General features: G+C 43.4%; 1 protein-coding gene across 2 annotated transcripts in view; it reads left to right on the forward strand.

Moving 5' to 3' along the window:
- LOC148026914 (FAM91 carboxy-terminus protein) overlaps positions 1 to 23755 on the forward strand; it is a 143822-nt gene extending 120067 nt beyond the window's left edge. For both annotated transcript variants that reach the window (XM_087691437.1, XM_087691436.1), the window contains 4 exons: positions 13876 to 13936; positions 14084 to 14451; positions 20599 to 22180; positions 23108 to 23755. In XM_087691437.1, coding sequence (XP_087547563.1) covers positions 13876 to 13936; positions 14084 to 14451; positions 20599 to 22180; positions 23108 to 23369 — 2273 coding nt within the window. In that variant the 3' untranslated portion in view covers positions 23370 to 23755. The remainder of the gene's footprint in view (positions 1 to 13875; positions 13937 to 14083; positions 14452 to 20598; positions 22181 to 23107) is intronic.
- The last annotated feature ends 1043 nt before the right edge of the window (positions 23756 to 24798 follow it).

Below are 24798 nucleotides of genomic sequence, written 5' to 3' on the forward strand. Positions count from 1 at the left end.
GATCCTTTCGCCCATTAGAACCGCCTCCACGATCTGCGCTGTGCCGATGCGCAATGTGGAGTGAAGCCAGTTCCAAAGTTGGGCCCTGGTTGAGGAATGTCCTACTACCTGACCATAAATCGTTGTTTTCTTTAGCTCCAGCAATTTAGCCCAGATGGCTAAGAGCTGCTCCTCAGAGAGGATGACACGCAAGGTGTTTGACTGGGGGGCACTCGCTGAGTGCATCTGCGTCTGACCAGAGGTCTCCATTGCGCGTCCCTTTTGAAAAGCTACTAGTCACGTTGCGGTGCTGCCTGAGGGGAAAAGTTACTGCAGATGGAGGGAGCAACTGGAGGGCGGGGGAGGGGGGGGGGGTGGGGTGGGACAATGGCGAGGGGGAGTTGCTGTTTTGGCGATGGGGGAGGTGTTGGAGGCTGCGGATGTCGGGTTACGATGGGTACCACAGGGGGGTGGTACGTCTGCCGGACAAAGCCCAGATTGTGGGGAAAAGGTAGCGTGCGGAGGGGGGGGGGGGCAGGCAGTGTGGGGAAAATAGCAGCGTCGCGAGGGAGGGGCAAGGTGGGGGGGGCTATGTGTCCCAGGGCAACAGCAGGGCGGGGGCAGCAGTGCATCGTGACCGATCGGGCGACTCGTGGGGCATCTGTTCAGAACATGGCAAGCACATATGACGGCTTCCATCCAAAAACTGTGTGGCAAGCTCTTTGCTTTCAGCATACATCTAGCCATCTCCATGAGTGACCGATTCTTCCTCTCTGCAACCCCATTCTGCTATGGAGTATAAGCAATAGTGTACTGATGGACAATGCCCTTTTGCTTCAAAAAAGAATTCAGCATAGAGGACATGTATTCGCCCCCTCAGTCCAAACAGAGAGTCTTAATTTTACAACTAGACTGGTTTTCAACAAGTGCAATAAAAGCCAAAAATGCATCATACACTTCTGGCTTTTTGACCAAAGAGTAGACCCAGCAAAAGCGAGTTAAGTCATCAATAAAAGTCACAAAATAGTAACATCCTCCCAATGACTTTGTCTGCATAGGCCCATATACATCTGAATGCACTAACTGCAACCTGACTGTTGCTCTAAAAGCAACATCACGGGGAAACGAAAAACGATGCATTTTTCCCAAAATACATCCTTTGCACAAGTGCTCAGGAGGTCTCTCCAGTAGAGGTAATCCATCTAGCATTACGTACGCTGTAAGAGCATCAAGCTGCCAAAGTTCACATGCCCCGTCCTAGCACGCCATAACTTTGCCTGTATCATAGCAGGAGTAAGAGTGGATGCCAAGTACGCTGACTGGTCAACTGAAAGAGCATCCAACTCGTATGACATAAAGTGCCTGTCAAGACCAAAGTCGTGTTCTTTGTCTCTCACCATGCATTTGTCATCATCAAAGGTGATCTGCAATGCACAATGTGCCAAATAAGAAATTGAGAGCAAATTCTTCTTTATGCTCGGCACAAATAAAGCATCCTGTAGGCGGAGAATAGAGCGATCAATGACTGTGAGCACAATCTCCCTAATACCTCAAATAGGGTATGATACATTGTTGGCACACTATTCAAACTTGCCAACTGGAGCAGCACTAACAGAAGCAAATAAATATCTGTGAGATGTAATATACGAAGAAGCACCACTGTCAAAAAACCAAGTGCCTGTATCCTCAGTAGAGCTAAGTGCTTGATCTGTCCAAGAGGTGTCATAACTCCATGTGTAAAAACAATAGTCCGTCTGCAACAAAGGACGTGGACTTAGTAGCAATGGAAGGAGCATCAGAAACAGACATTCGGGACTTCTTTTTCTCCTTGACGATTCGCATCCTGCACTCAATGATGTAGTAGCCTGGCTTCTTACAATAATGGCATTTGCCTTTTTTGGCTTGCGTCTGGACCCTTATGTGTTCTGGAAGTAGCTTCGGGAGTGGCGCCTTTGGATTTGGGAGGGCAGGCCACTTGATGAGGTGGAGTGGGACCCTGGAGAGTGGCTATGGCCAGCCATGCCGGTCGCCATGAAGCTACCGAGGATCCTGGAGTACACAGCCAAGATTGTCAGACACGTACTGATGCAAGAGGACATGGAGTGGGCGCCTTCACGTAGCATGAGCTAGGCAGCGGAGCACAACATTACGGATGCTTTCCGACGGACCTTCTGGCGCTGCCTATAGGACAGCTGGAGGCCGAGGAGGGTTTCATACTTCTCATGGCTGTTGGCACATGGAGGCCTGGCGGTGGGGAGTTGGTTAGCCCAGATACAGAAGGATGGAGGTTATAAATGCTGCACATAGCAGGTTCTAGAAACTCCAAAGCACTGCCTTTGGTTGTGTGAGGCAGCATAGCTCGAGGGGAGCATACCGCATTCTCCGCCATATAGCACCCAGCCTAGGATGTATCTCATGGGGAGCTTTTTGCTGGAAGGCAATCAGCCAAGGCCGTCACCTTTTGTATGAGGCTAGGATGCAGGACACAATCTTCATCATTAAGGATGGGTCTTGCGTAGTGGCCGGTTTGGAGGCTCTACCCATCCGTCAGGTACTGGAGCCCACAACAGACGGTTCTGAGGTATGGGAGATTGTAGGGAGTCTTACTGGATGGCACATCTGGAAGGCGTGGTGTCAAGAGTTTTTTGGCTAGGAGAGACTTTCAGTACATGCGACTTTGATAGAGCTCTGGACCTCCATCATCCACTCCCTCCACGGCTGACGGGACCAAGTGCAGGACGAGTCTCGAGCTCGTCAGGAGCTCCGTTTTCATTTCATGTGCACTTGGGGCAGCAAGGACCTGTCCTTCATGATGTAGGTAGGCAGACCCCAAATGGCGATACACCCCTCCCCCATGGCTTCTTGCCCCCATCCCCCCTAGACCTCTTTGAGAGGCTTGTACACATGATTTATTTATGACCTTGCACCAGCTCCAGCTAGTCCGTCAAGCATGAGCATCCCATTGTAATCAGTCTTTTCGAGTAATATAATCAGCCACATTTTATTTGGAAAAAAACCATGAACCAACTCTTGTTCAGAAAGACTTTTTTCAATGACTTTGAGCTTAAACTGTAACTATTAGACATGGAGATGGTAGCTCTCAAGTGGAAAACAAAGTGAACAATAGAAAAAGAGTGAGAGTATAGACAACTCAACACTCAATACAATTTCCAAGTGTGTAAGTTAAAAGTATAAAGTACAACCCTTGGACCTTAGGGTTGATTAAGTTCCTTAAGATACGTTCACACCCGAAAGTGTGTAAAGTACATTAAGCGACCGAACTGTGTAACATAAAGACACAAATAGGGAATAGTGTGATTGGGGAAAAAGACCTCTTGTACTGAGAGTAAAAAAGTGTCCTTGTGTCCTACTACGGATCATCAACACTCCTATGTGAGTGTAGGTGTGAGTCAAACCCAACAAATCCCCCTGGAGTGAAAAGTGATCAGCATATAAGGATCATCCACCAAAGGAGATCAAATTTAAAGCATTGTGAAATGCATAAAACACTGGGTTCTGTGCCACTACAATGGCACTCTGACTATCAGTAAACAAAGGAGTAGGTTTTGTGATAGATATATCAAGATCAGCCAACAAATGTCTTAGCCATACACATCCAACTATAGTAGTGAAAGCTGCCTTGTATTCAATTTCACAAGACGATGTGGCAACGGTGGATTGTTTCTTGCTAAGCCAAGAAATGCAAGATAAGGCAAGAAAGAAACAAATTTCACTTATAGAGACATGAATCAAAATCACTTGCCCAATTTGATACATCCTCCATCTCTTGGACCTTTGGTCTTATCTCTGTAACTGTCTCTGTATCCTTCTATGATACTTGGTTGCTCTTTATTGTACCGTTCTGTTCTGTAGTATTCTATTTGTCTTTTGGAAGATTGAACTTCATTGTTTTGGCAGAGGGAATATTCTCTTTTGGAAATGTGGGTTCTCTTTTCTTGGCATGGGTTATTATGGCAACTTCCAATTTTACTAAGTGGTAGGTAGGTTCTTAGGTCTTCTGTTGATTATCAGTGGTAGCTTTCATAGGAGCTAGACTGGGTCAATCTTTTGTAGTGTGGCCTTCTCCCTTGCATTGAACCAACTGTTGGAGCATATGTATGAATGTCAAATAGATCACTGTCATCATGCAAAGATAGCTTGAGTCGAGTCTCTATTGGTGTGCTAACCAGCTTGCAATCCTGGAAGCCAAACCTCTCAAGGAGTTTACCAATATATCTGGATTGTGACAATCCAATGCCTCTAGCATCATGGATAAACTGAATACCCAAATAGTAATGCAAAGGCGCCAAATCTAACATTTCAAAATTTTGTTGCAATTTTTTCTTGAATGCTGAAATCTGATCAGCATGTGTCCCTATGAGTAGAAGATCATCCGCATAAAGACAAATGACTAGCAAGGATCACCTCTCTTTGCATACGTAAAGAGTAGACTCTGATGGGCTGTTAATGAACCGTTGGTTGAGTAAAAAGGCATCAATTTTTGCATACCAAGCTCGTGGAGCTTGCTTCAAGCCATACAAAACCTTTTTTAGCTTGCATACGAAGTGTTTGGATCCTTAAACTACAAAACCAATGGGCTACTGAACATACACTTCTTCTTGAAGTTCCCCATGTAAAAATGCAGTTTTAATATCAAGCTAGTACACAATTCAACCATAATGGGCTGCCAAAGCAACCATACACCGAATAGTGGTCATACGGGATGTAGGAGCAAATGTCTCCTCATAATCAGTGCCCTTCTTTTGCACGTAGCCTTTTGCCACAAGCCTGGCTTTGTACTTATCAATGGATCCATGTGCTTTTCTTTTTAGCATATAGACCCATTTAGTACCAATGGCTTCCTTTCCAACAGGCAATGTCACTGAATCCCATGTTTGATTCTTCATGATAGAATCAAATTCAGCTTGCATTGTTGCTATCCAATGCACACTCTATTGTGTATCCTCAAAACAATCAAGCTCCTCATCATCAAGTTTGTGTGCTACCTTAACAAACTCGATTGTATTAGTGTGATTATGGAGATGTTCTTGTCTTCTAGTATGACCAGCAAGAGGAGCATCCAAATGATTGTCTTTTAAAGTCTGCAAGTACCATCTAGGCATTTGTCTAGCCTCCTAATCATGTACATGCTCTTGATGAACCTCAAATTCAGCATCTTGCTAAATATTCAAATCAGTGATAGGCTGAATTTCTGCATTGTTTAATGAAGCAGCTAGCTGAACATTTTGTTCATTTAATGAAGTTCCAATTGTATCACCAAAAGAAATAGGCAGCAGCCCTTCAAACACATCATTTGCAACTTGATATGTGTCAAAACCAACAAGAGACAATTCTGATTTTTCATCAAAGATCACATCCCTACTGACAAAGACTTTATTGGAAACATGATTATACACTCTGTACCCTTTGATCTCACTATTGTATCCCAAAAATGTACACTTGACAGCCTTGTTGTCCAACTTTTTTCTCAATACTTTGGGAATATGAACATATGCACCACACCCAAAAGTACGAAAGTGGCAAACTAAAGGTTTACAGTTGTTCCAAGCCTCAAAAGGCATGACATTTTTCAATGCCTTGGTAGGGCACCTATTCAAAACGTGAAAAGCACACATAACTGCTTCCATCCAAAAAGAATGTGAGAGATTTTTAGCTTTTAGCATACATCTGGCCATCTCCATGAGTGACCAATTCGTCCTTTCTACAATCCCATTCTGCTGTGGAGTATATACAGTAGTATATTGATAGGCAATGCCTTTTTGCTTCAAAAATTTATTCAGCAAAGAAGACATATATTCCCTCCCTTGGTCCAAATGTAGAGTCTTAATCCGAAAGCAAGATTGTGTTTTCCACAAGTGCAATAAAAGACAAAAATGTATCATACACACCTCTGACTTTTTCACCAATGAATAGACCTAACAAAAGTGACAGAAGTCAACAATGAAGGTGACAAAATAATAGCATTCACCCAATGACTTTATTTGCATAGATCCACATACATCCGAATGCACAAATTGTAACTTAGCCGTTGTCTCAAAAGAGAATCGATGCAAAATGCATCCCTCACAAATATACTCAGGAGGTCTCTCCAAGAGGTAACCTATCAAACATATGAGTACACAGTATAAGCATCAAACTGCCATAATTAACATGCCCCATGCAAGCATGCCATAACTCTGCCTCTGGCATAGCAAGAGTAATAGTAGATAACAAATAGATTGATTGATCAATCGAATAAGCATCTAACTCATAGAGTCCATGACAAAGTGTGCCAGTAAGCATCTAACTCATAGAGTCCTCAGACACAACCACGGCAGCAGGGAGCATTAGGATAAGCGACGGCCCCCAGCAGAGCACTCCGCAGCCCCCCCTTGTCCGCACCACCCGGTAGGATCCCAATCCCCCACATCCACCAACCGCACCATAGGCTACCTCACCTGAGCTCCTACAGCCAGCACACCCACCCCCCGAACCTCCCATGGATCCCCCACTGACCTTGGTCCACAACACCCCTCCTTCTAGGGCCACTAGTCCCCCCCACACCCGCCACGTACCTCCGACCGCCCCACCATCCCTCAATCTTCTTTCCCCCCCACCACCTCCCTTGCTGAGCACCCTCCGTGATGGGGATGTAATGTGCTTAAAAGCACCACTGTCAAAGAACCAAGTGCTAGATCCTCTGTAGAGCTGAATGCTCTATTTGCCCAAGAAGAATCATAACTAGAAGTGTAAAAAGAGTAGTTACAGGCAACAACAAAAGATGCGAACTCTGCAGCAATAGAAGGTGCATCAGAAATAGACATCCCAAGCAATGCGTTTCTTACATTTTGTGATGTAGTGACTTGGCTTTTTACAATAATGGCACTTGCCCTTCTTGTCTTGTGTGCCCCCTACATCTTGTTGCTCTGCGAAATGCTTGAACTTCTAGAACTCTGCGGAGCATTTCTAGACTCGCTACTCTTGCCCTTCCACCTTGCCATTTAAGCCTATTTAGAGGCTACAACATCCACCCACTGTTCTTTCTTGTTTGCTCTTCTTCTAGTAGCAAACTAACCAATTGAAAAAAGGTAAAGAGAGAAAATGATAGATTTTATGGGAAAAAACTCTTGGCTGAATGCTTTAAAAGCTAACATGCAGTCATGTTTGAAAGTTATCAACGGGTACAAAGATGGTTAGACTCCTCAAAGTCAAATTATCTACTTTACAAAAAGGTTGAAAAAGAACATATTGAATTAATAATCTCTCAAAATCACCATGAAATTTTACCATTGAAGTTTCATGGATGTGAGTACTTGTGGAGAGAGCATGATATTTATGAATGGTGGAAAAGTACAAGGCAAGATGAGAGGAAGTATTTGAGGAGAAAGAGCCTTCTAAAGAAGGTAAGTTAGTCAATTTTTTCTCATTAACTTTGCTGCAAAGAAATTCTCATGGTGAGATTCAAGGTCATGTGAAAGGCCAAATAAGAAGGTGGCAAGGAATTCAAAGTAGTAGAGATCATCTTTGTATCAGAATAATACTCATCTACATTCATCAACTGCTTACGCAAGCCATGAATTTTGTTAAGATGATCTTGCATGGTATCACCTTCATCTATCTTCACATTTTGAAACTCCTTTTTCAAGAAAGAAATACCGTGTCTCATTTTTTCCAAAAAACATTTGCTCAAGACTAAGCCATGCTACTCGTGAAGTAGTAGACCATATATGCGGGATTATGGACCGCTGAACTGCCAATGCGATCAGTGACAATGCTTGGGCATCCCAAGTGTCCCAAGCCTTCTATGCAACTGTTCTTTGGGGCAGTGGATGAGCTAGAACGGGCCTTTGACCACGTCCTCCTTGGGGAGGAGTTGCAAGAGCCACAACTCTAAAAACGGACTTCTTCACCACTAATATACTCCCAAAGATTTTTAGCAATGAGCACATTCTTCATCATGGACCATAGAGAATAGTTATTGCCGTCCAATCTATCCTATTTGGTTACATGGGTGAATTTTTTTGCAAGTAAAATGTGGCTAATTATTTATTGCCATCCAATCTTTCCTCTTTGGATACATAGGTGAATTTTTTTGCAAGTAAAATGTGGCTAATTATATTACTCAGAAGGCTGATTATAATGAAGTGCACATGCTCAACAGACCAGCTGGAGCTGATGCAAATCACAAATCCATCATATGTACAAGCCTTACAAGGTGGTCTAGGGGGTATGGGGGCAAGAAGCCATGGAGGGGGGGTGTATCACCATCTGGGGCTGCCTACCTGCATCGTGAAGAACAGGTCATGGCCGTCCCAAGTGAGCAGAAAGTGAAAATACCAAATAGCATACCTATTCCCATCAGCATCATCCTGACCCACTACCCAACGAATGTCAATTGGGCTTGTATCCACGATGAGAATAATAGGCTGCCCATTCTCATAATTTGCTCTCTTTAGTATTGGGGCTGAAATCAATAAGCTCTTTAACTTCTGAACTGCCTTCATATGCTGTTTACCCCACCAAAACTTTTGCTCTTTTCTCAAGAGCTGATATAAACTTTCAGCCACATGAGCAAAATGTGGAATCCATATCAAGTAAAAGACACATGCACCCAAAAATCTTCTTACCTCCCATCCTTCACGGTGAAGAAAATCCCATAGGGGGCACCGCCGACTCTACCTGCCACCTTTAAGAGGATACCTGTCGGTGAGAATCTAGCAGCCTACACCTCACCAGGTTCCACCGGCTCTCAGATCGGGGGGGCTAGCCACTCCTGAGGGATGGCTGAGTTAATCTCCCTCCTCCCTTCAGCTCCTCTTGTTGGCAACTTGATGCCCGTTGCAACACCTCCTAATCCGCCATCCTGTACACCTCCCACCACATTCTGATAGTACGAGCAGGGCCAGCCTCCCAGCCAGCACACTGGATGTCAAGGCGCTCACCAATTTGTATCTTGTCCCAATCTCTGACCTAGGGGTTTTAGACCACTGGCTGGTAGTCTATCTCCTCTTGACATCATGGGGGCCTCTGAACTGGGGCCTTGCGAAGGCCCTCCCACACTCAAAGTAAGCTGTAGAGGAAGGAAGATGTGGGTGGCGTAATATAGGCAGTCATGAAGATCCATCTCAAGGATGGCCTCCATCCACCACCAAGCCTCGGTCTACACTCCTAGAGACTCTCTTGTAGGACTTTCCAAAGCTGCCCATGTGGTGTGAGACTACGGAGCACTAGCTTGCTCAAAAGGGCAAGGCTCTAGAACTCTGGGTCGATGATCCCAAGCCCTCCCTCAGACCGATGCCGGATGATGGTCGCCCATGCCACCTTGACTCGGGAATCCTTGGAACCATTTGAGCCATCCTAGAGAAAATTCCGCACTAGGCGGCGAAGTTGAACCACACAAGATGATGAGAAGCACCAACAAGAGGCGGTGTACCAAGCCGTCGCTAGGAGGACTTGGTGGGCCACTAAGAAAAGAGGGACTGTGCTCCAGTAGGTCAGCTTCCGCCTAATAGAGTCGAGAACTAGAAGAAACTGCTGAGTAGGAGTGATATCGAGTCCCACCTGGAATCCTAGATATCGGACGGTTTGTCCCCTGCTCACCCATCTGAACCCCAAGTGGACACCCCACTCTATGCTAGAGGTTGAATTTGTAAGAAAACCAACCGACTTTCGCCAATTGTTTTTTGCTCCAGCTACAATGCAAAATACCTCCAAAGCTAGTCTCACTTTCTTCAACATCAGTTGATCATCCTCTACATAAAGAGCAGTATCATCTGCATACTCTGAGTCCAGCAACTCAGTCTCGTCTCTCACTAGAAGTCGAAGGCCACGTAGCCCACTCACATGTGAGCGGAGGAAGTAGGACATCGCCTCCCCAAAGAGTAAGAAAAGATACAGGGAAAGAGGGCAGCCTTGCTGAACAGATCTCTCTATCCAAAACTCCTTCCCCCTCCTGCCACCAATGAGAACCCTGCTAGTGGGTGGCCGATCTGTAAAGTGCAAAAACCCCACTGATCCATGCCTAGGAGAGTTGCTATGGGCCCTTGGGTGAGGCGGCCTGTGATGCCTCTGTGGGGGGTGGATGTGTAGACCTGTCGGGCAAGGCGAGGAGGGGCCGCGTGGTGCTCTGTTTGGGGGGGGGGGGGGGGACGCTCACTCTCCAACTCCCTGTCGTGGCTGTGTCTGAGGAGCTTCCTATGGCCCCCCTTGCTGTCTCCCTCTCAGTCGTCTTTGTACTCATGTGAAACCGTCTGCATCCACCTGTGGGCCTATCGATGGAGCCGCCCTAGCATCGAAGCGCGTGCACTCTACTACATGGTGCCCGAAGTCATGGCAGCGCAGACACTGCCCTGGCTACCTAGACACAATGACCTGCTACCTAAAGGAGTGTCCGCCTGCCTCAATCTCTAGGAATTGTGGGATATTCTTAACCTCTTTCACTGCCACCCGTACCTTTGGGACTCTTGCAACTATCACTGCGTCCGCAAAAGATGCGGGAAGGAAACTGCCGAAGAGCCGTCCAAAGTCTTCCACCAACTGGCAATACTCTTATCTCTAGGCCATGAAAGAGAAGGGTGACCGGGTGCCAAAGAAACCTGTTGTGGAGTGCAAATGCCTCCACTGTGAAGCCACTCTACCAAAGGACCATGCATATGACCCCCTTCGTGAATGCATAGGGTGAACTGGCTAGTAACTCACGGGCTGTGTTTGCAGAGCTAAGCCAAACCATGAAGATCCCTTGGCCCATTAGAACTGCCTCCACGATCTGCATTGTGCCGATGTGCTATGTGGAGTGAAGCTAGTCCCAATGTTGGGCCCTAGATGCGAAGTATCCTACTACCTGACCATAGATCGTTGTTTCCTTTAGCTCCAGCTCTGTAGCTTGAACGGCTAAGAGCTGCTCCTCAGAGAGGACAACGCACAAGGTGTTTGACTAGGGGGCACTCGTTGAATGCATCGGCATTTGACCAGAGGTTTCCATTGCACGCCCCTTATGAAAAACTACCAATCATGTTGCAGTGCTACCTGAGGGGGGAAAGTTGCTGCAGATGGAGGGTAGGGGGAGGGACCAATGTTGAGTAGGGGGACCTGTTGTTTTTGACGGTAGGGGAGGTGTTGGACACCACGCATGGTCGGCTTATGACAGGCATCGTGTGGGAAGTGGTAGGTCTACCGGCGGATGGGGCCAGGACCGCAAGAGCGGAGGTAGCACACCGGGGGGGGGGGGGCGCGCAAGGCAAGGGGGCAGCGCCGCAGGGGAGGGGCGCGATGGCAGCGGCCAAGGAAGGCAGGGCGGCTGTGAGGGAGAGGTAGGGGGGGCTGGCGCACTAGAGTAGCCGGGGGCAATGGGGGAAGGGGAGCTCGCTACAAGACGACAGCTAGGGGAGGGGCGCGATGGCGACGGCGAGTGGAAACAGAGGCGGGCATGCAAGAGAGGCGGGGGGTTGGCGCAATGGAGCAATCAAGGGCAGGGGGCAGCAACGCGACGTGACGATATGGAGCTCTACCAGCAAGACAATAGGGTTTGCGAGAAGGAACACGGAGTGAACTCGGCAAACATGGAGAAGAGAAGAGAAGAGAGAAGAAACTCTGATGAATGGAATGGTGAAGATTTGAATCATGGAGTGAATGTGATACAAGGGAACAAGGGTGCCATAGCACAAGGAAGATGGCCACGAATCACGAACCATGAACCACAATGTCCTCCCGAAGGGATGTGAGGGCAGTGGAGAGGCTGGAGAGAAGAGGTGACGAACTGAATGAATCAGCCGTAAGGAATGAATGAGAGAGTGGCCTATAAATAGGCACAATTAGTCTAGGATGGTGCCCCTTTTTGGGGCTGCAAACCCTAAACACAAAACGCAAAAACGCAAAAACGTAAACTGCGGGTGAAGGGTTTTCAATACGAATACTCAAGCAAACTTATAGCACAAGGAAGATGGTGAAGACAGCCACGAACCATGAACCACAATGTCCTCCTGAAGGGGTGTGAGGGCAGTGGAGAGGTTGGAGAGAAGAGGTGACGGACTGAATGAATCAGCCGTAAGGAATGAATGAGAGAGTGGCCTGTAAATAAGCACAATTAGTCTAGGATGGTGCCCCTTTTTGGGGCTGCAAACCCTAAACGCAAAAACGTAAACTGCGGATGAAGGGTTTTCAACACAAATACTCAAGCAAACTTGCAAGAACTCTATCTCAAAGAGAGAATAGCAAATTTGCGTGGGTTGCATTATTCTAGTGTGGGTGTAGTCTTCCTTTTCCATATGTCGCAATTCTCATAGTAACTTAGGTGGAGCATCAGATTTTTGTCATCTCAGCAAAATGTAGCCTTCTGCTGCCTCATTTAGTAAACGTGCACCCACTTTGTGCTGGCTTGACTGAAAATACAGACCCCTGCTTCTATTGAGCCTCACCTCCTTGCTGCCTTGAGCTCAAAAATGTAGCTTCCTGCAGTTTCTTCTGGCTGAAACACAGCCTTTTGTTGCCTCATGATGAGAGAAATTAGCTGCTCTCTTCTGTGTCAATTTGGCATGCAGTCCTACGTTGCCTTTTGTGGCTGAAACACTTCTTGCTGCCAGTTGAGAGTGAAATGCGATGTTCTTGTTGTTTTGCATTTCTGAATTGTACGGTCCTGTTGCACACTCTTCTTTGGATTGCAACCTTCTGGTCTTTCCACCACCTTTGCAACATAAAGTTGAGGTGCTCAACACAGCTACGAAGCCCAATTAACAGAATGATCTTGTTGCAAGAAACACAGGTCTAGGCTGCAACATGCTCATGAGCCAGTAGCAACCACCTTCAGGTGTTGAAAAATGCAGATCAGGGATGTGCCTTGGCCCTAATACCAGATAGAAAACTAAAAACAGTGAACCCTCATTACTCTCTCAACTCTCTATGATAGAGAAAAGAAACTCTCAACTTTACTGAACAAGACCACAATAGCATGCTGAGCTACAAAGAAAGTTCAACCCTGAGATTTATGAACATGTTGATGAGGCGCCATTCAAGGCAGATCAGAATGCCAAAAGAGGGGCAATAGAGCAGCTGTGTTTGATCTTCTCATGTGGCTTGCTGATGAGGCTTACCACAAGGTGGTTGGAAATAAAGGATGGGTCTTAGAGACAATAAAAAGGTGTGATCAAGCAAGGCTAGCTGGTAAAAGTGATGTGACAGATCAATTCAATTATAGAAGTTGAATATCCCTGAACAGAGTACGGTTGTGTTTTGAGAATGGTGCAGGACCGAAGATTGCTCCTGAGTATTGTGTTTCTATGCTACATGTGTAGAGATGATGCCTCATTTTTTCAGTTTATGCTAGTTAGCTAGCCGGGCTTCACTTCCAACGTGTGGACATCTCTAACACAACATAGAACTACTAACTGAGGATATGTCTCAGGAACAGCCAGAACATACCTGTTTCATTTCATAGGATGTTTTGGGCTTTAGTGCACTTATACTCCTAATTCCTCTATTTTCACCTGTGTCTGCTATTTCCTTTTTGTCACATTGCCTGTATAAGGGGTTTGTTGTGTGGGAAGTAGCTTCCATGATACCGGCAGGTGTTGTGATCAGCTAGTTAGCTGCTCCATGCCTTTAAGATTATTAGCATGTGTTTGATTCTATATGATGTCTTTCTTTACACACCTATAAATGATGCAATATTCCTGACTATTGAGGATCAGATAGAGAGATTGACCTTGATTTTACTTGCTGAGTGATTTAGGTGGTTTTTTGTTTTTCATGCGGTTTTCATGGCCTTAGCATGCTGGCCAAAAGGCTAATTGGCATGTATCTGGTCATGTTTTGATAACAATTACTATGAAAAAAAAAGAGAGGAGAGGGAGGCAGGGAGGGAACTAGGGAGGAGGTGACTGAGAAGTTTGCATGAAATTGCAGTCTCAAATTTGCAAGGTTTTATTTCTAATAGGGAGCAGACCTATGAGGATCCAACAGAAGAGTAAGTGGCTATGAAAACTTCAAGATAGCTGGTCTCTATTAATCGTATAGGCTTTTTCTGAAGCATGATTGCAATTGATTACATCTGAAATTGTAGTTGTTGAAATATGAACTGATCCAAACTAATTTTCTGCATCTGCAATAATAGGCTCTTGTATGCTGTTTTTGTGGCATCAAGTGAACATGCATCAGTATCAGAACTAGCCTCAACATTGCAAGCTGATTTGTCTCAGCTTGAAGCTGCTGTCTCTCTTGCCTCGCGTCTTGGATGGGCTAAAAAAGTTATGGATCCTGTAGCATTACTTCAAGATTTCAGTATACCAGGTTCTCCTGTGAGTGAAAGCAGTGGGGTTGATGATGTCTCAAACCTAAGTAACACCAGTCCTCTCCTGGATGGTGCATCCGATATACAATCAGATACAGATTCTACCAAGGTTGTTTCAAGCTCAACAAGGCTAGCATTCATGGTAGATGCTAATCTCACTTCATACCTTATGATGGGTTCACTTTCTCCAGGTATTGCACTGCTCTACTCTGCTGGCATTTTTTCTGCATCTGTGGCATGTCCTTCAAAGAAAGGATTTAATTGAACTGCCAGATTATGGCAAGAAGACTGATATAACAGTGATGATGACAGCTTTTCCTGTTTGGTGTGTAAGAGGAAGTGGAACAATGATTTCACCATCTGCATTCATAGCATGATTATGAATTCAAATAGTACGAACTTGCTAATGAATAGTATTCTAGATTTTCTTTTATATCACTAACAAATTTGTCTAAAATATAGTTGATCGACTGATAGACTGCCCACAAACTGATCTAGGCAGAATGCTGGTAGTACTCATAAGAGAACAATGGTATCCACAACAATCTATAACATGATTTTCTCAAAAGACTTCATACAAGCTGTTCACCCAACCTCTCTATTCTGTATATAGAATCCTGTTCTGTAGTCAATTATGTTTCAAAATACAAAGTGCACCTGAAAAATATTAAATAGCCTGTGATTGATTTTATTAACCTGTCAGTGGGCAGGATTGTACACTTCTTTCCTACCCACTTGGTCTATGCTATTGGTGATAGAATGCTCAAAAGTGCTATATAGTGTAGGTAAATTCCATCATCAATTATCTAGGCACAATGTTGCTGACATCATAGCAAAAACAAGAGCATCTGCACAAGCCATACCCAAGACTAATTTTTGCCACTTTTATTTCAGTTTTCATTCATGTTTCCACATCCATTCCTTTATTTCCCCAACTCCAAAGTGACTGGAAACTCAATTTTTTGCTGTTTTTCTTTTTCTTTCTTTCTGTTTTCCATTCCCATTCCTCATTTATCATGACTATGGCACAAGCAATGGTTCACAAAAATTCTAATGTCCAAGAGCATGTACCATTGAGAATAATTGCACAATTAAATATTTCATGAACCCCTTGTTATCAGTCATCATAAATAAAATAAATAAAGGTAAAACAGTACATAGGCAGCACATGCCCTCCGGTTATTATAACCACAAAACTGGTAAATAAAAAATGAAAGAAACTAGTTTTTTATTTTGAAAAAAATACCCTGAGAGTCTGTAGTACATGTCATTCATAAAACACAGATCTCGTAAGAACATCAGAAGAATGTAACAATGCACACATCTACCAACAAGAAAGAAGAGTCGCTTATTCTTTCTACTTGTCAGAACAGTTTACCTGGAGAAATGAAGACTTCAAGATATCTTTTCTCGCCATGCTGGTATCTCCCTCTCAACAGCATCATCCAGTTGTGAAAATTCCTTGGATTGCATAGTTGAGCTGTTCACAGGAAAGATATTTCCCTCAAGCACTCCACTTGTACTCCATATATTGTGAAAATATTATCACCAGTGATATCATATCCTGACATGTGTCCTAGAAGTTTCACTGCAGATTTTGGGATGGTTTCAAGCCTTGAAATATGACTTTAATTTGTAAGGCCAATGAGTGTTGAGAACTGGCTGCTGGTGCATGACTAGCACAATATATGTTTCTCCCTCTTGTTCAACGTTAAAGTATCAATAGGTAAAAATGCAAACAATGCATATGGATATTTTACCTCCAGAAAATTTTCAAGGTGTTATTAATAGAATGTTGTTCTCTTGAGCCAAAAACATTTTTGTACAGATTTATCCTCTAGTGCATGCTTTGGCAAAGAACCCTTGATTCTCTTTTTAGCAGGGTGAAAGATGGGTGCTGTAGTATGGCTGCCTACTCGTGGCCCACCTCCAAGATATAAGAATTATTTAGGTTATCCAGCTGTGAGAGGTATTAGACATTCAATGGCCCTTACCCACTTTCAAATTCATGTAATAACAATGTGACAGAGTCAATTTTAGGTCATAGCTTGGCAGGTTTAGAAGGCAAGATGTAGAAATCCAACTGAGCAGCAGAGGAATCCTATTTTTAGTTGCACCATGCCCTGGCATGTCTGAGAGATTGTTAGCGGCATCATACCTTGGCATGTCTAGAAGGTGAGATGTAGACAATCAAGGATTCCCTTCAGCATCATGAACTGTGTCCTTGTACAATATCCCCAAGATTTGAATGATAAAATTGTGCAGGATTGGTACTTCTTGCAGTACCCTCATCCACACAATAAGAGCGTCCTGGTCAAAGCAGGTTAGCAGTATAGTGGCTTTTGAAGTGGTCATTGGTTTTACCGTAAACATCAAAATCAAGAGGAAAATCATGTTGTTGGCCCAAGTAACATTTGGTTCATACCCTAAATGGTCCCTTACAAGGTTCTTTTGTACACTGAACCAAACCATTGGCCTGTTGGTCTGACCCTCTCCAAAGGCATCACTGTCCTGCAATAATAGTTAAGGAGTTTAGAAAGAGCATTAGAAAATCCATTCTGTTGCCCCTAACAAGCAAGCCAAGGAAATTGTCTTAATGATTCTTTAACCACCTCCAACCAAGATCCTCCCACCTTCTTCTCAATCACCTGTAAGGCCTTACTTTTCATCAAATTGACATGCACAATATATGGTTCAAGTGCATCAAGAAGTGAGGCTCTCCCCTAAAACCATGTTTATCTTGTGAATGCAGAGGTGTGTCCACATTACATTTGGCAATTAAATTATCCATTTCTTCACACCTACAAATGTGGCCAGCAGAAAAGCTAAGTTTAAAATTCATCAACAGTGCAAGCATACCATCCACTATTAATTTCAATTTCTAGGTCAGGATGCATGCACATCCCCACAAGGTGTATGCCCGATTATAATCTCTTGAGGCCTTTATTGGATCCTTAAGACTTGCCCAATCGACATCGCACTTTGATGTCTAGTGATGATCAGCATTGTACATGGTTTTGTCTCATAGGCTGATTTTGGCCTCAGAATATCTTAATCTTTCTTTCTTTTCTTTCTTTGTGTGTGTGTGCTCAAAATCTCTCTTTCTCACCTCACCCACATACAATTACCACAACTGCAAATGCTAAATGATAGTATGTCTTTCTTAGATAATGTGGATGATAGTCTTCCTGCTAGTAGCAGCCATGTGTTATGCAGGACTCTTTTATCTAGTTGACCTTAGATGTGGGGCTTGGAATGTTTTGGGTCTTACATGTCATTTCAATGTAATGGATCTATTATTTATGGAATAGACATCATGTTTTACAAGTTGTACATGTGCTCTTATGTAGAGTTTTTGTCAAATATAAAAGTGAATCCTTCTATAGGTATATGTAATATGTATATCATGTAAGTGAATTCCCCTCACATTTCCATTCCTCTTGTGGCACCATTCACATCCTCGTTCCCGCTCCTTGGCTACCATGTGTTGTGTGCCCTTGCTCCAACAGCAGTGATCCAGTGAGACAAGGGCCTTACTCCAACTGCACTCCACTTGGAGCAAACCCTTGGGAACGCCCTAGTGTAGGGATGATTGGCCACTCGTTCGCATGGCTTACCAGTTCTCCACTGTCTTTTCTCTGTTACAGGTCTTGGTTCTGTTACTAGTTCTTGCTCTGTTGGCATCTTCCTGCTAGTAGCAGCCATGTGTTATGCAGGACTCTTTTATCTAGTTGACCTTAGATGTGGGGCTCGGGCATGTTTTGGGTCTTACATGTCATTTCAATGTAATGGATCTATTATTTATGGAATAGACATCATGTTTTGCAAATTGTACATGTGCTCTTGTAGAGCTTTTGTCAAATATAAAAGTGAATCCTTCTATAGGTATATGTATTATGTATATCATGTAAGTGAGTTCCCCTCACATTTCCATTCCTCTTGTGGCACTATTCACATCCTCGTTCCCTCTCCTTGGCTACCATGTGTTGTGTGCCCTTCTCCAACAGCAGTGATCCAGTGAGACAAGGGCCTTACTCCAACTGCACTCCACTTGGAGCAAACCCTTGGGAACGCCCTAGTGTAGGGATGATTGGCCACTCGTTCGCGTGGCTTACCAGTTCTCCACTGTCTTTTCTCTGTTACAGGTCTTGGTTCTGTTACTAGTTCTTGCTCTGTTGGCACCTTGATTTGACACGCATGTATATAGCTCCAACAGTGAGCTCCTGATGTATCAAGCATTTTGTTGGCAATATGATCTTTCTGGTCTTTTTTAATTTTTTGTAATAGGTCATTGTATTAATCATGAAAAGGTACAAGATTACAAGATTACAAGATTACAAGATGCAGGATAGCTACAGGCCACTGAGCATAAAGTAGATACAACAGACTCAACAGATACTCTTTGAGACATCACAATCAAAGTACAAAGGAAGTAGACGGACTAGAAGTGGGACAGAAGAAACTGTAGTTTGCCAAGGAAGCAAATCCTGCCTAGGGAGAATATCTGCCAACTCAATCAAGTCAAGCTGCCAATGAAGAAGTCCTTTCAAGTGGACTATATGACTTTGCACTCTTGCTGAAGCATAAAAAATGAATGCATTTCTCATAGTCCATACATACCAACAATCCCAGAAGCATAAGAAATGAAGGAGCTCTTTCATATTGGCCTACACAGGATCCAAGAACTTGGGATGTTCAAAGACCCAGTCAGCAAGTAAGAAACCAATGGCGGGGTCTTTCTGGTCTTCTATATCTCTCACCCAATTTCTTGCACTTGTTTCAATGTGATCTAGGTTCTTGTGTTCTTGCTCTAGAATTTTGGTTCACTCCAGTAGCGTTACAGTTTGCTCCCGCAAGCTTCATCTCACCAGCATCTTCTCTCCCTGCTCACTTCTGTAATTCTTCCTCTCCTCCACCTCAGCACACTTCACTCTCTGTGCTCACTTTTGCACACTTAGCTTTGGTATGACTCTTGTTTCAGCTCGAATGTCTTGCTCTAGCCATAACATTAATCTAGCAAGACTTGCTGTGGCTCCCATTCCAGCAACAACTCTACCCTAATCTGAGCCATGAAAACCACACAGTTCCCTGGGCCGCAATTGTAGGCATCTTTGTACTGCCCAACAAGGTTAGAGAAGGAGAGTATACAGCATTAGCAGGACATGCAGCAAGATTCACCGCAGTATATCACAAAGGGTTATTCTTGAGTATTTTAAATACTAGATGCATACATACATATATGCATATATTTGTTTATATGCATATGTATATCTATATGAATAGAGAGAAGCATTACTTTATCAAATGTTAGTATACTAGGAGAGATGAGGGTGGTACCATTGCCTTTTCAGAGAGATTTATGTCATTGCCTTTAGATATTTGAGTTTGCAGATCAGAAGTTCCTTGGATACTTCTTGCTGGGGACAAACAATTTTGACAAGATTAGTTAAAAGCAGTCGGAGAGGTTGAACAAACATGTATCACAAAGATGATTGTTGAGTCATGTTGATCTCACCATTCCTGGATTCAGAGAAGTTTTAGATTGTAGTTTTTCAGCATATGGTAGAGGTTTGTCTCTGTAATTTTCTTCTATATACTTAAATCACAAGGTTTGCTAGCACATGATGCTAGACACTTTTCAGACATCAATGAGTCAGCATTCAAGTATATCGTTTGGTTGCTTATTTTCTGACTATCCAAGGCTAATTCCCCTATGCAATGAAGGGAAGCTGGAATTCTTGCACATTTGTTGAAAGACAGAGGTCTTAGGGACTCTCCTACTTCTTGACAGACTCTTGCAGAAACAGGCATTTATGAGGGACTATTGGGCCCTATTAAACTAGATATGACACAAGAACACACCACATAGATAGAATGAAAAGAACAGGCATGCCCATGGATCTGAACTTTTAAGGAAATATTGCTGGTGCCATAACTACTATTTTTTCATATATGGTCGCTACATCTCAGTGATACCAGGAAATCATTTCACTCTGGATCCTTATGGGATTCCATCATCTCCCTTGGGGGCTTTCTCTTGGATTTCCCTTTGTGTAGACGAGCTAACCAGCAGAGTAGCCAGCCAAAGCTGGCCTAATTGTTGTTCTCTAGTTCTGATATAGAAGAGTCCTTTTTGTTAAGTTATAGAAGGGTTTTAGTCAAGAACCTGCTGCATAAGCTGTCAATATGATCCACTTTTTCCTCTCTTTCATGAAGAGCAATCTTCTTTAAGTGTGCCCTAATTTTGGTGTTTGATGGTTAAAATTTGTCCAAATAGTTGCAGCATTTCAAAGTCACCTAGTCAAACTGAACACTTGGTATTCTGTGTTTTTCTAAAGGCATGAAGGGGCATGCTGTGACCTTATACGAGGCAGGAAAATTGGGAGATGCCAATGTTAGAGAGTTATGTGAAGACCTACAAAAGGTAGAGGGTACCAGGTTTGAAGGTGAGTTGCAGGAGTTTGCTAACCATGCATTCAGCCTTCGTCATGCCTTGGAATGCCTGCGGTCAGGTGGTGCAAGAAATCCAGATGAGATGAACATAGAAGAAAATCTTGATTATGGTGAATCTTTTCAGGAGATACCAAAGCTATTCATAGCGGACAAGAAAGAGGATCTGAATGAGCAGTGGATCTCTGCTGATGCATATCAATCACAAAGCTTAGATGATGTGCGAGTTAGTTACAATGAAATTATGGATGATGATTTTGATCCTAGAAGTTATACACCATCTACCAGTGCAAATAATGCAGGGTCTTTCAGGTCCAACTTCAAAGCTGTTGATGATGAAATCAATGCTACAGAGAGGCCTGCTCGGAGCAAGGCTCGAGGCAAGAAAGGAAGAGGTTATCGTGTTGATGTTCTCCGCTGTGAGAGTTTGGCAGGACTGAACCCTGCAAGTCTGCAGCGGTTGCTGCGTAGAGATTATGGCGTCATTGTGTCAATGGTACCTTTATTACTTCCTCCTGGTGTGGTCTCACTAGATGGGTCAGGACCAGTTCAATTCACCCCACCTACCCGTGCTGCTGTGACTCCTTGGATGAAATTACTATTGTACTCTATTGCTGGCTGTGGGCCCATCTCTGTAGCTCTTGTCAGAGGTCAACGGCTAAGGCATCTTCCTCCTCCTCTGTACGCCTGTGAAAAAGCATTGGTATGGTCATGGGATGGAAATGGAGTAGGTGGAGTTGGTGGTAAATATGAGGGGTCTATGGTGGATGGGGGAATTCTTCTGCACTGTGTGAACTCATTACTAAGATATTCTGCAGTTCTTGTTCAGCCTTTTGGGAAAGACGAGACCCAATACGGGCAACCTCTTACAAAAGATATTCCATTACCTTTAGACAAGGATGTTTTTGCAAGTGACCTGTTTAAGACAGAATTGGGACTCCATGACAATGGAGCGTCAGAACTATATGGTTCGCTATTGAGTGTTGCAGAGGAGCTTCATCTTTGGACAATGGGGTACATCCGTATTGTCAAAATCCGCAAACCTTTATCTTCTTCTGGACGTCAAGGATGGTGTTGGGTCCCTGAGAGTGTAGACTTTGGCATACCACTGTTTAACATCGCGTTATGTAAGCTTGTTTGTGACAGAGTGATCCAAGCAGAATTACTTCAGCCAGAAGCCCTTCAGAAACAGAAAGATTCAATGCAAAGGCTTAGGAAAAGGCTGCAGGACTTTGTTTCTGAATACCAGGCAAATGGCCCTGTTTCAAGGTCCGTCTATGGTAGGGATGTATCTAAAGCTGCTCCACAACTTTCCAGCTTCACGAGTGGCAGATGGAACCCATTTCAAGAGATCTCTGCAGAAGCATCTCTTCCTAACACTCCAACCAGTAACAATGAAGCACGGCGTGTACCATTTGACAGACGACGAAGAAGATCAGAAATTTTAAGCTTTGACGGTGATATTTTAAGGTACTTCACACTTTTTATGTCAGTGTTATAGAGCTCACATCTTAATAAGACTCCAGTCTACTTTATATACGTCCATGTTTCATTTCTTATCCAAAAGACAGCTTCTGTGCGTTGAAAAAGGCCTCCTGATTCTTGCTGGGGAAAGAAGTGTAATCTTTCCTGTGCTTAGTGCTTAGACTTAATCCCCACTAGACTTTTGCGGCTGTGCAATATTTTGGGCAGAACGTTTTTTGGATCTAACAGGCCATCAGCAAAGAAGATATTACAGCCAGTTTATTTGCATGCCTCCCAGTTCTTGCCAGGAAAGGAAGTGTTTTCACTGTGATTAGTGCTTAGACTTAAAGCCCTACTAGGTTTAGAGGCCATACAATATTCTGAGAAGAACTTCCTGGTTATAACAGGGCATCAGCAAAGGGTATATTATTCAGTAACGCTTGATAAAAGAGAGATTCTGGAGAATTTAAGAAAGGGTGAAAATGAAAATGGTCAAAAACATCCTGTCAACCATGGTCTGTGGTTGGTTCATGATCAGTGGCTTCCCTGCCTGGTTGTACATGTCTTAGAATGAATTCTGTTTCCCCTTGAACACTTTTTAGAAGCACTCTGTGTGAACTCAATCTATTCATACTTTGCAGCCATTAAGTCCCTCTCTTGTAAAAGCTCTGAAACAACAAGTCTTAGTCATTATTTCATTTTTATTGGACTGTTGTTTACAGCTAATTTGGTCAAATGTCTATCCTGCTTTATCTTCAAGCCATCCTTGGCATGGGAGGACATATTGAGTGATTATTTCATTTTCATTGAAGTGTTACTTACAGCTTCAATAAAATGCCATTGAAAAAACAGAAATTTCTATCCTGTTTAATCATCAAGCCATCCTTGACATGACAGGACATACTAAGTGCTGTAGTTGGCTTGTGGTTACAGATCATTTCCATTGACCCCAGTATATGAAGCAAATGTGCGTATCGTGGATGATGCAAACCCTCCATCAAGTGCAGAAACCAAGCCAGATCCCTTTGATGACATTGACAACAGTGATCTTATGCTCCCTGGTGTCAATCTGCTATTCGATGGTTCATGGCTTCACCCATTGGATATAGGGCCATGCATGCAAGGAAGGGTGCCAGCTGCATTGGTGGCAGAGGCTGCTGTTGCATCTGTTTCTATGCAGAATGTCGCCACATAAGATATCACTATTAACTGTACTTTGTAGTGCAATATCACCACTTTGCAGTGCAATGTTTGCTTGTATAGCTGGTTCGCAAGAAGGCTTCTGCAGCATCTCTTGGGCCCATATCTTGCAAGTTTGGAGGAGCATTTATTCTTGTTTCTGAGGTGTGCAAAATTGGAATTTTGAAAGGGCTGTCTCCCTTGAAAAGAAAGCAATAACTTGTGAAATCCAGGACATTTATACTCATTGAGCCAATTGATTTTAGGTCAAATGTGGTCAGATATGTGTCATAAAACTTGAGAATCAAAAACCTCCATGAAACAAATATTTCTCCCATCAGATGAAAATGAAAAATTTAAAACTATTGGATGCAAAGAAAAGTATGCTTAATGGTCTGAAGCTATTATCATTGAGGTTATCATTATCACACATGTTAATAATCATGCCATAGTTGCACTCGTATGTAGTACGAACTGGTTCGTACTACACGGTTCGTACCGTACCATACCGTACGAATTCGTACCAAAAAACAAGCACTTTACTCCTTTTTTTTCTTTTTTCTTTTTGGTTGCGTGGTTGTTGTTATTGTTGGTGGTTTGGGTTGTTGACTATTGTTGTGGTGGTGGTGGTGATTTTGTACCCTTGATCAATTAACCAAGAAAGGGGGTGGAAGCTTGATTAGACTCCTCATACATGTTTTGTTATGATATATATTAGAGTCAAAGGCCATACATAAGGTATTCAAGCAGTTCCAAACGTTTCTAATTGATGTCCCATCATTGATGTACCATCGGTAGCTACTTTAGCCTTAGCAATGTCAAACAAAACCATAACAAAATTCATAAATCTTTTACCAAAACCTTTGGTGGTTTGTTTGGTAACTGTTGGTCTCATAGGTCATTTTGGCCTCTTGTAGACGTTAATAAAGCATCTCATGTCATTTCATCTCTCTCTCTCTCTCTCTCTCTCTCTCTCTCTCTCCCTCTCTCTCAAGCATACATGCCTCTTATTTGTATGATCATTCATGTATGATGTATCCACTCATATGTATGTACTTGTAAGTTGTAGCGCATGTTGCGCATGCGGCATATGCCATAGAGGTTTTGGCGTGTTACCCTCAAGTATTCATCTTATATACTCCAATAGCATTGCTATTTAGACTTTAAACATCTGTTCTATCATCTATAGTTCAAAATAATGAAGTTAATTTTTTTTTCGTACTAATATTGTACCGTACCTTATAAAATCTTAAGGTACCATTTAGTACCATATTTTATTGTACCGTATCGTACTGTACTTTTCGTACCTGACAACTATGAATCATGCTTACAAGTATTGTTATCCAATTGTGTGATAAGTCAGGGAGTTGCCTTGAACCTGGAGTGAACCTAAGTTTTGGTGGGGAAACATCTCTGCGAGAACAGCACACAACTTATATGCTGCC

Source organism: Lygodium microphyllum, chromosome 13 (assembly GCF_053477565.2).
Source record: "Lygodium microphyllum isolate KBCC chromosome 13, Lygodium_microphyllum_v1.1.10, whole genome shotgun sequence".
Taxonomy (NCBI): domain Eukaryota; kingdom Viridiplantae; phylum Streptophyta; class Polypodiopsida; order Schizaeales; family Lygodiaceae; genus Lygodium; species Lygodium microphyllum.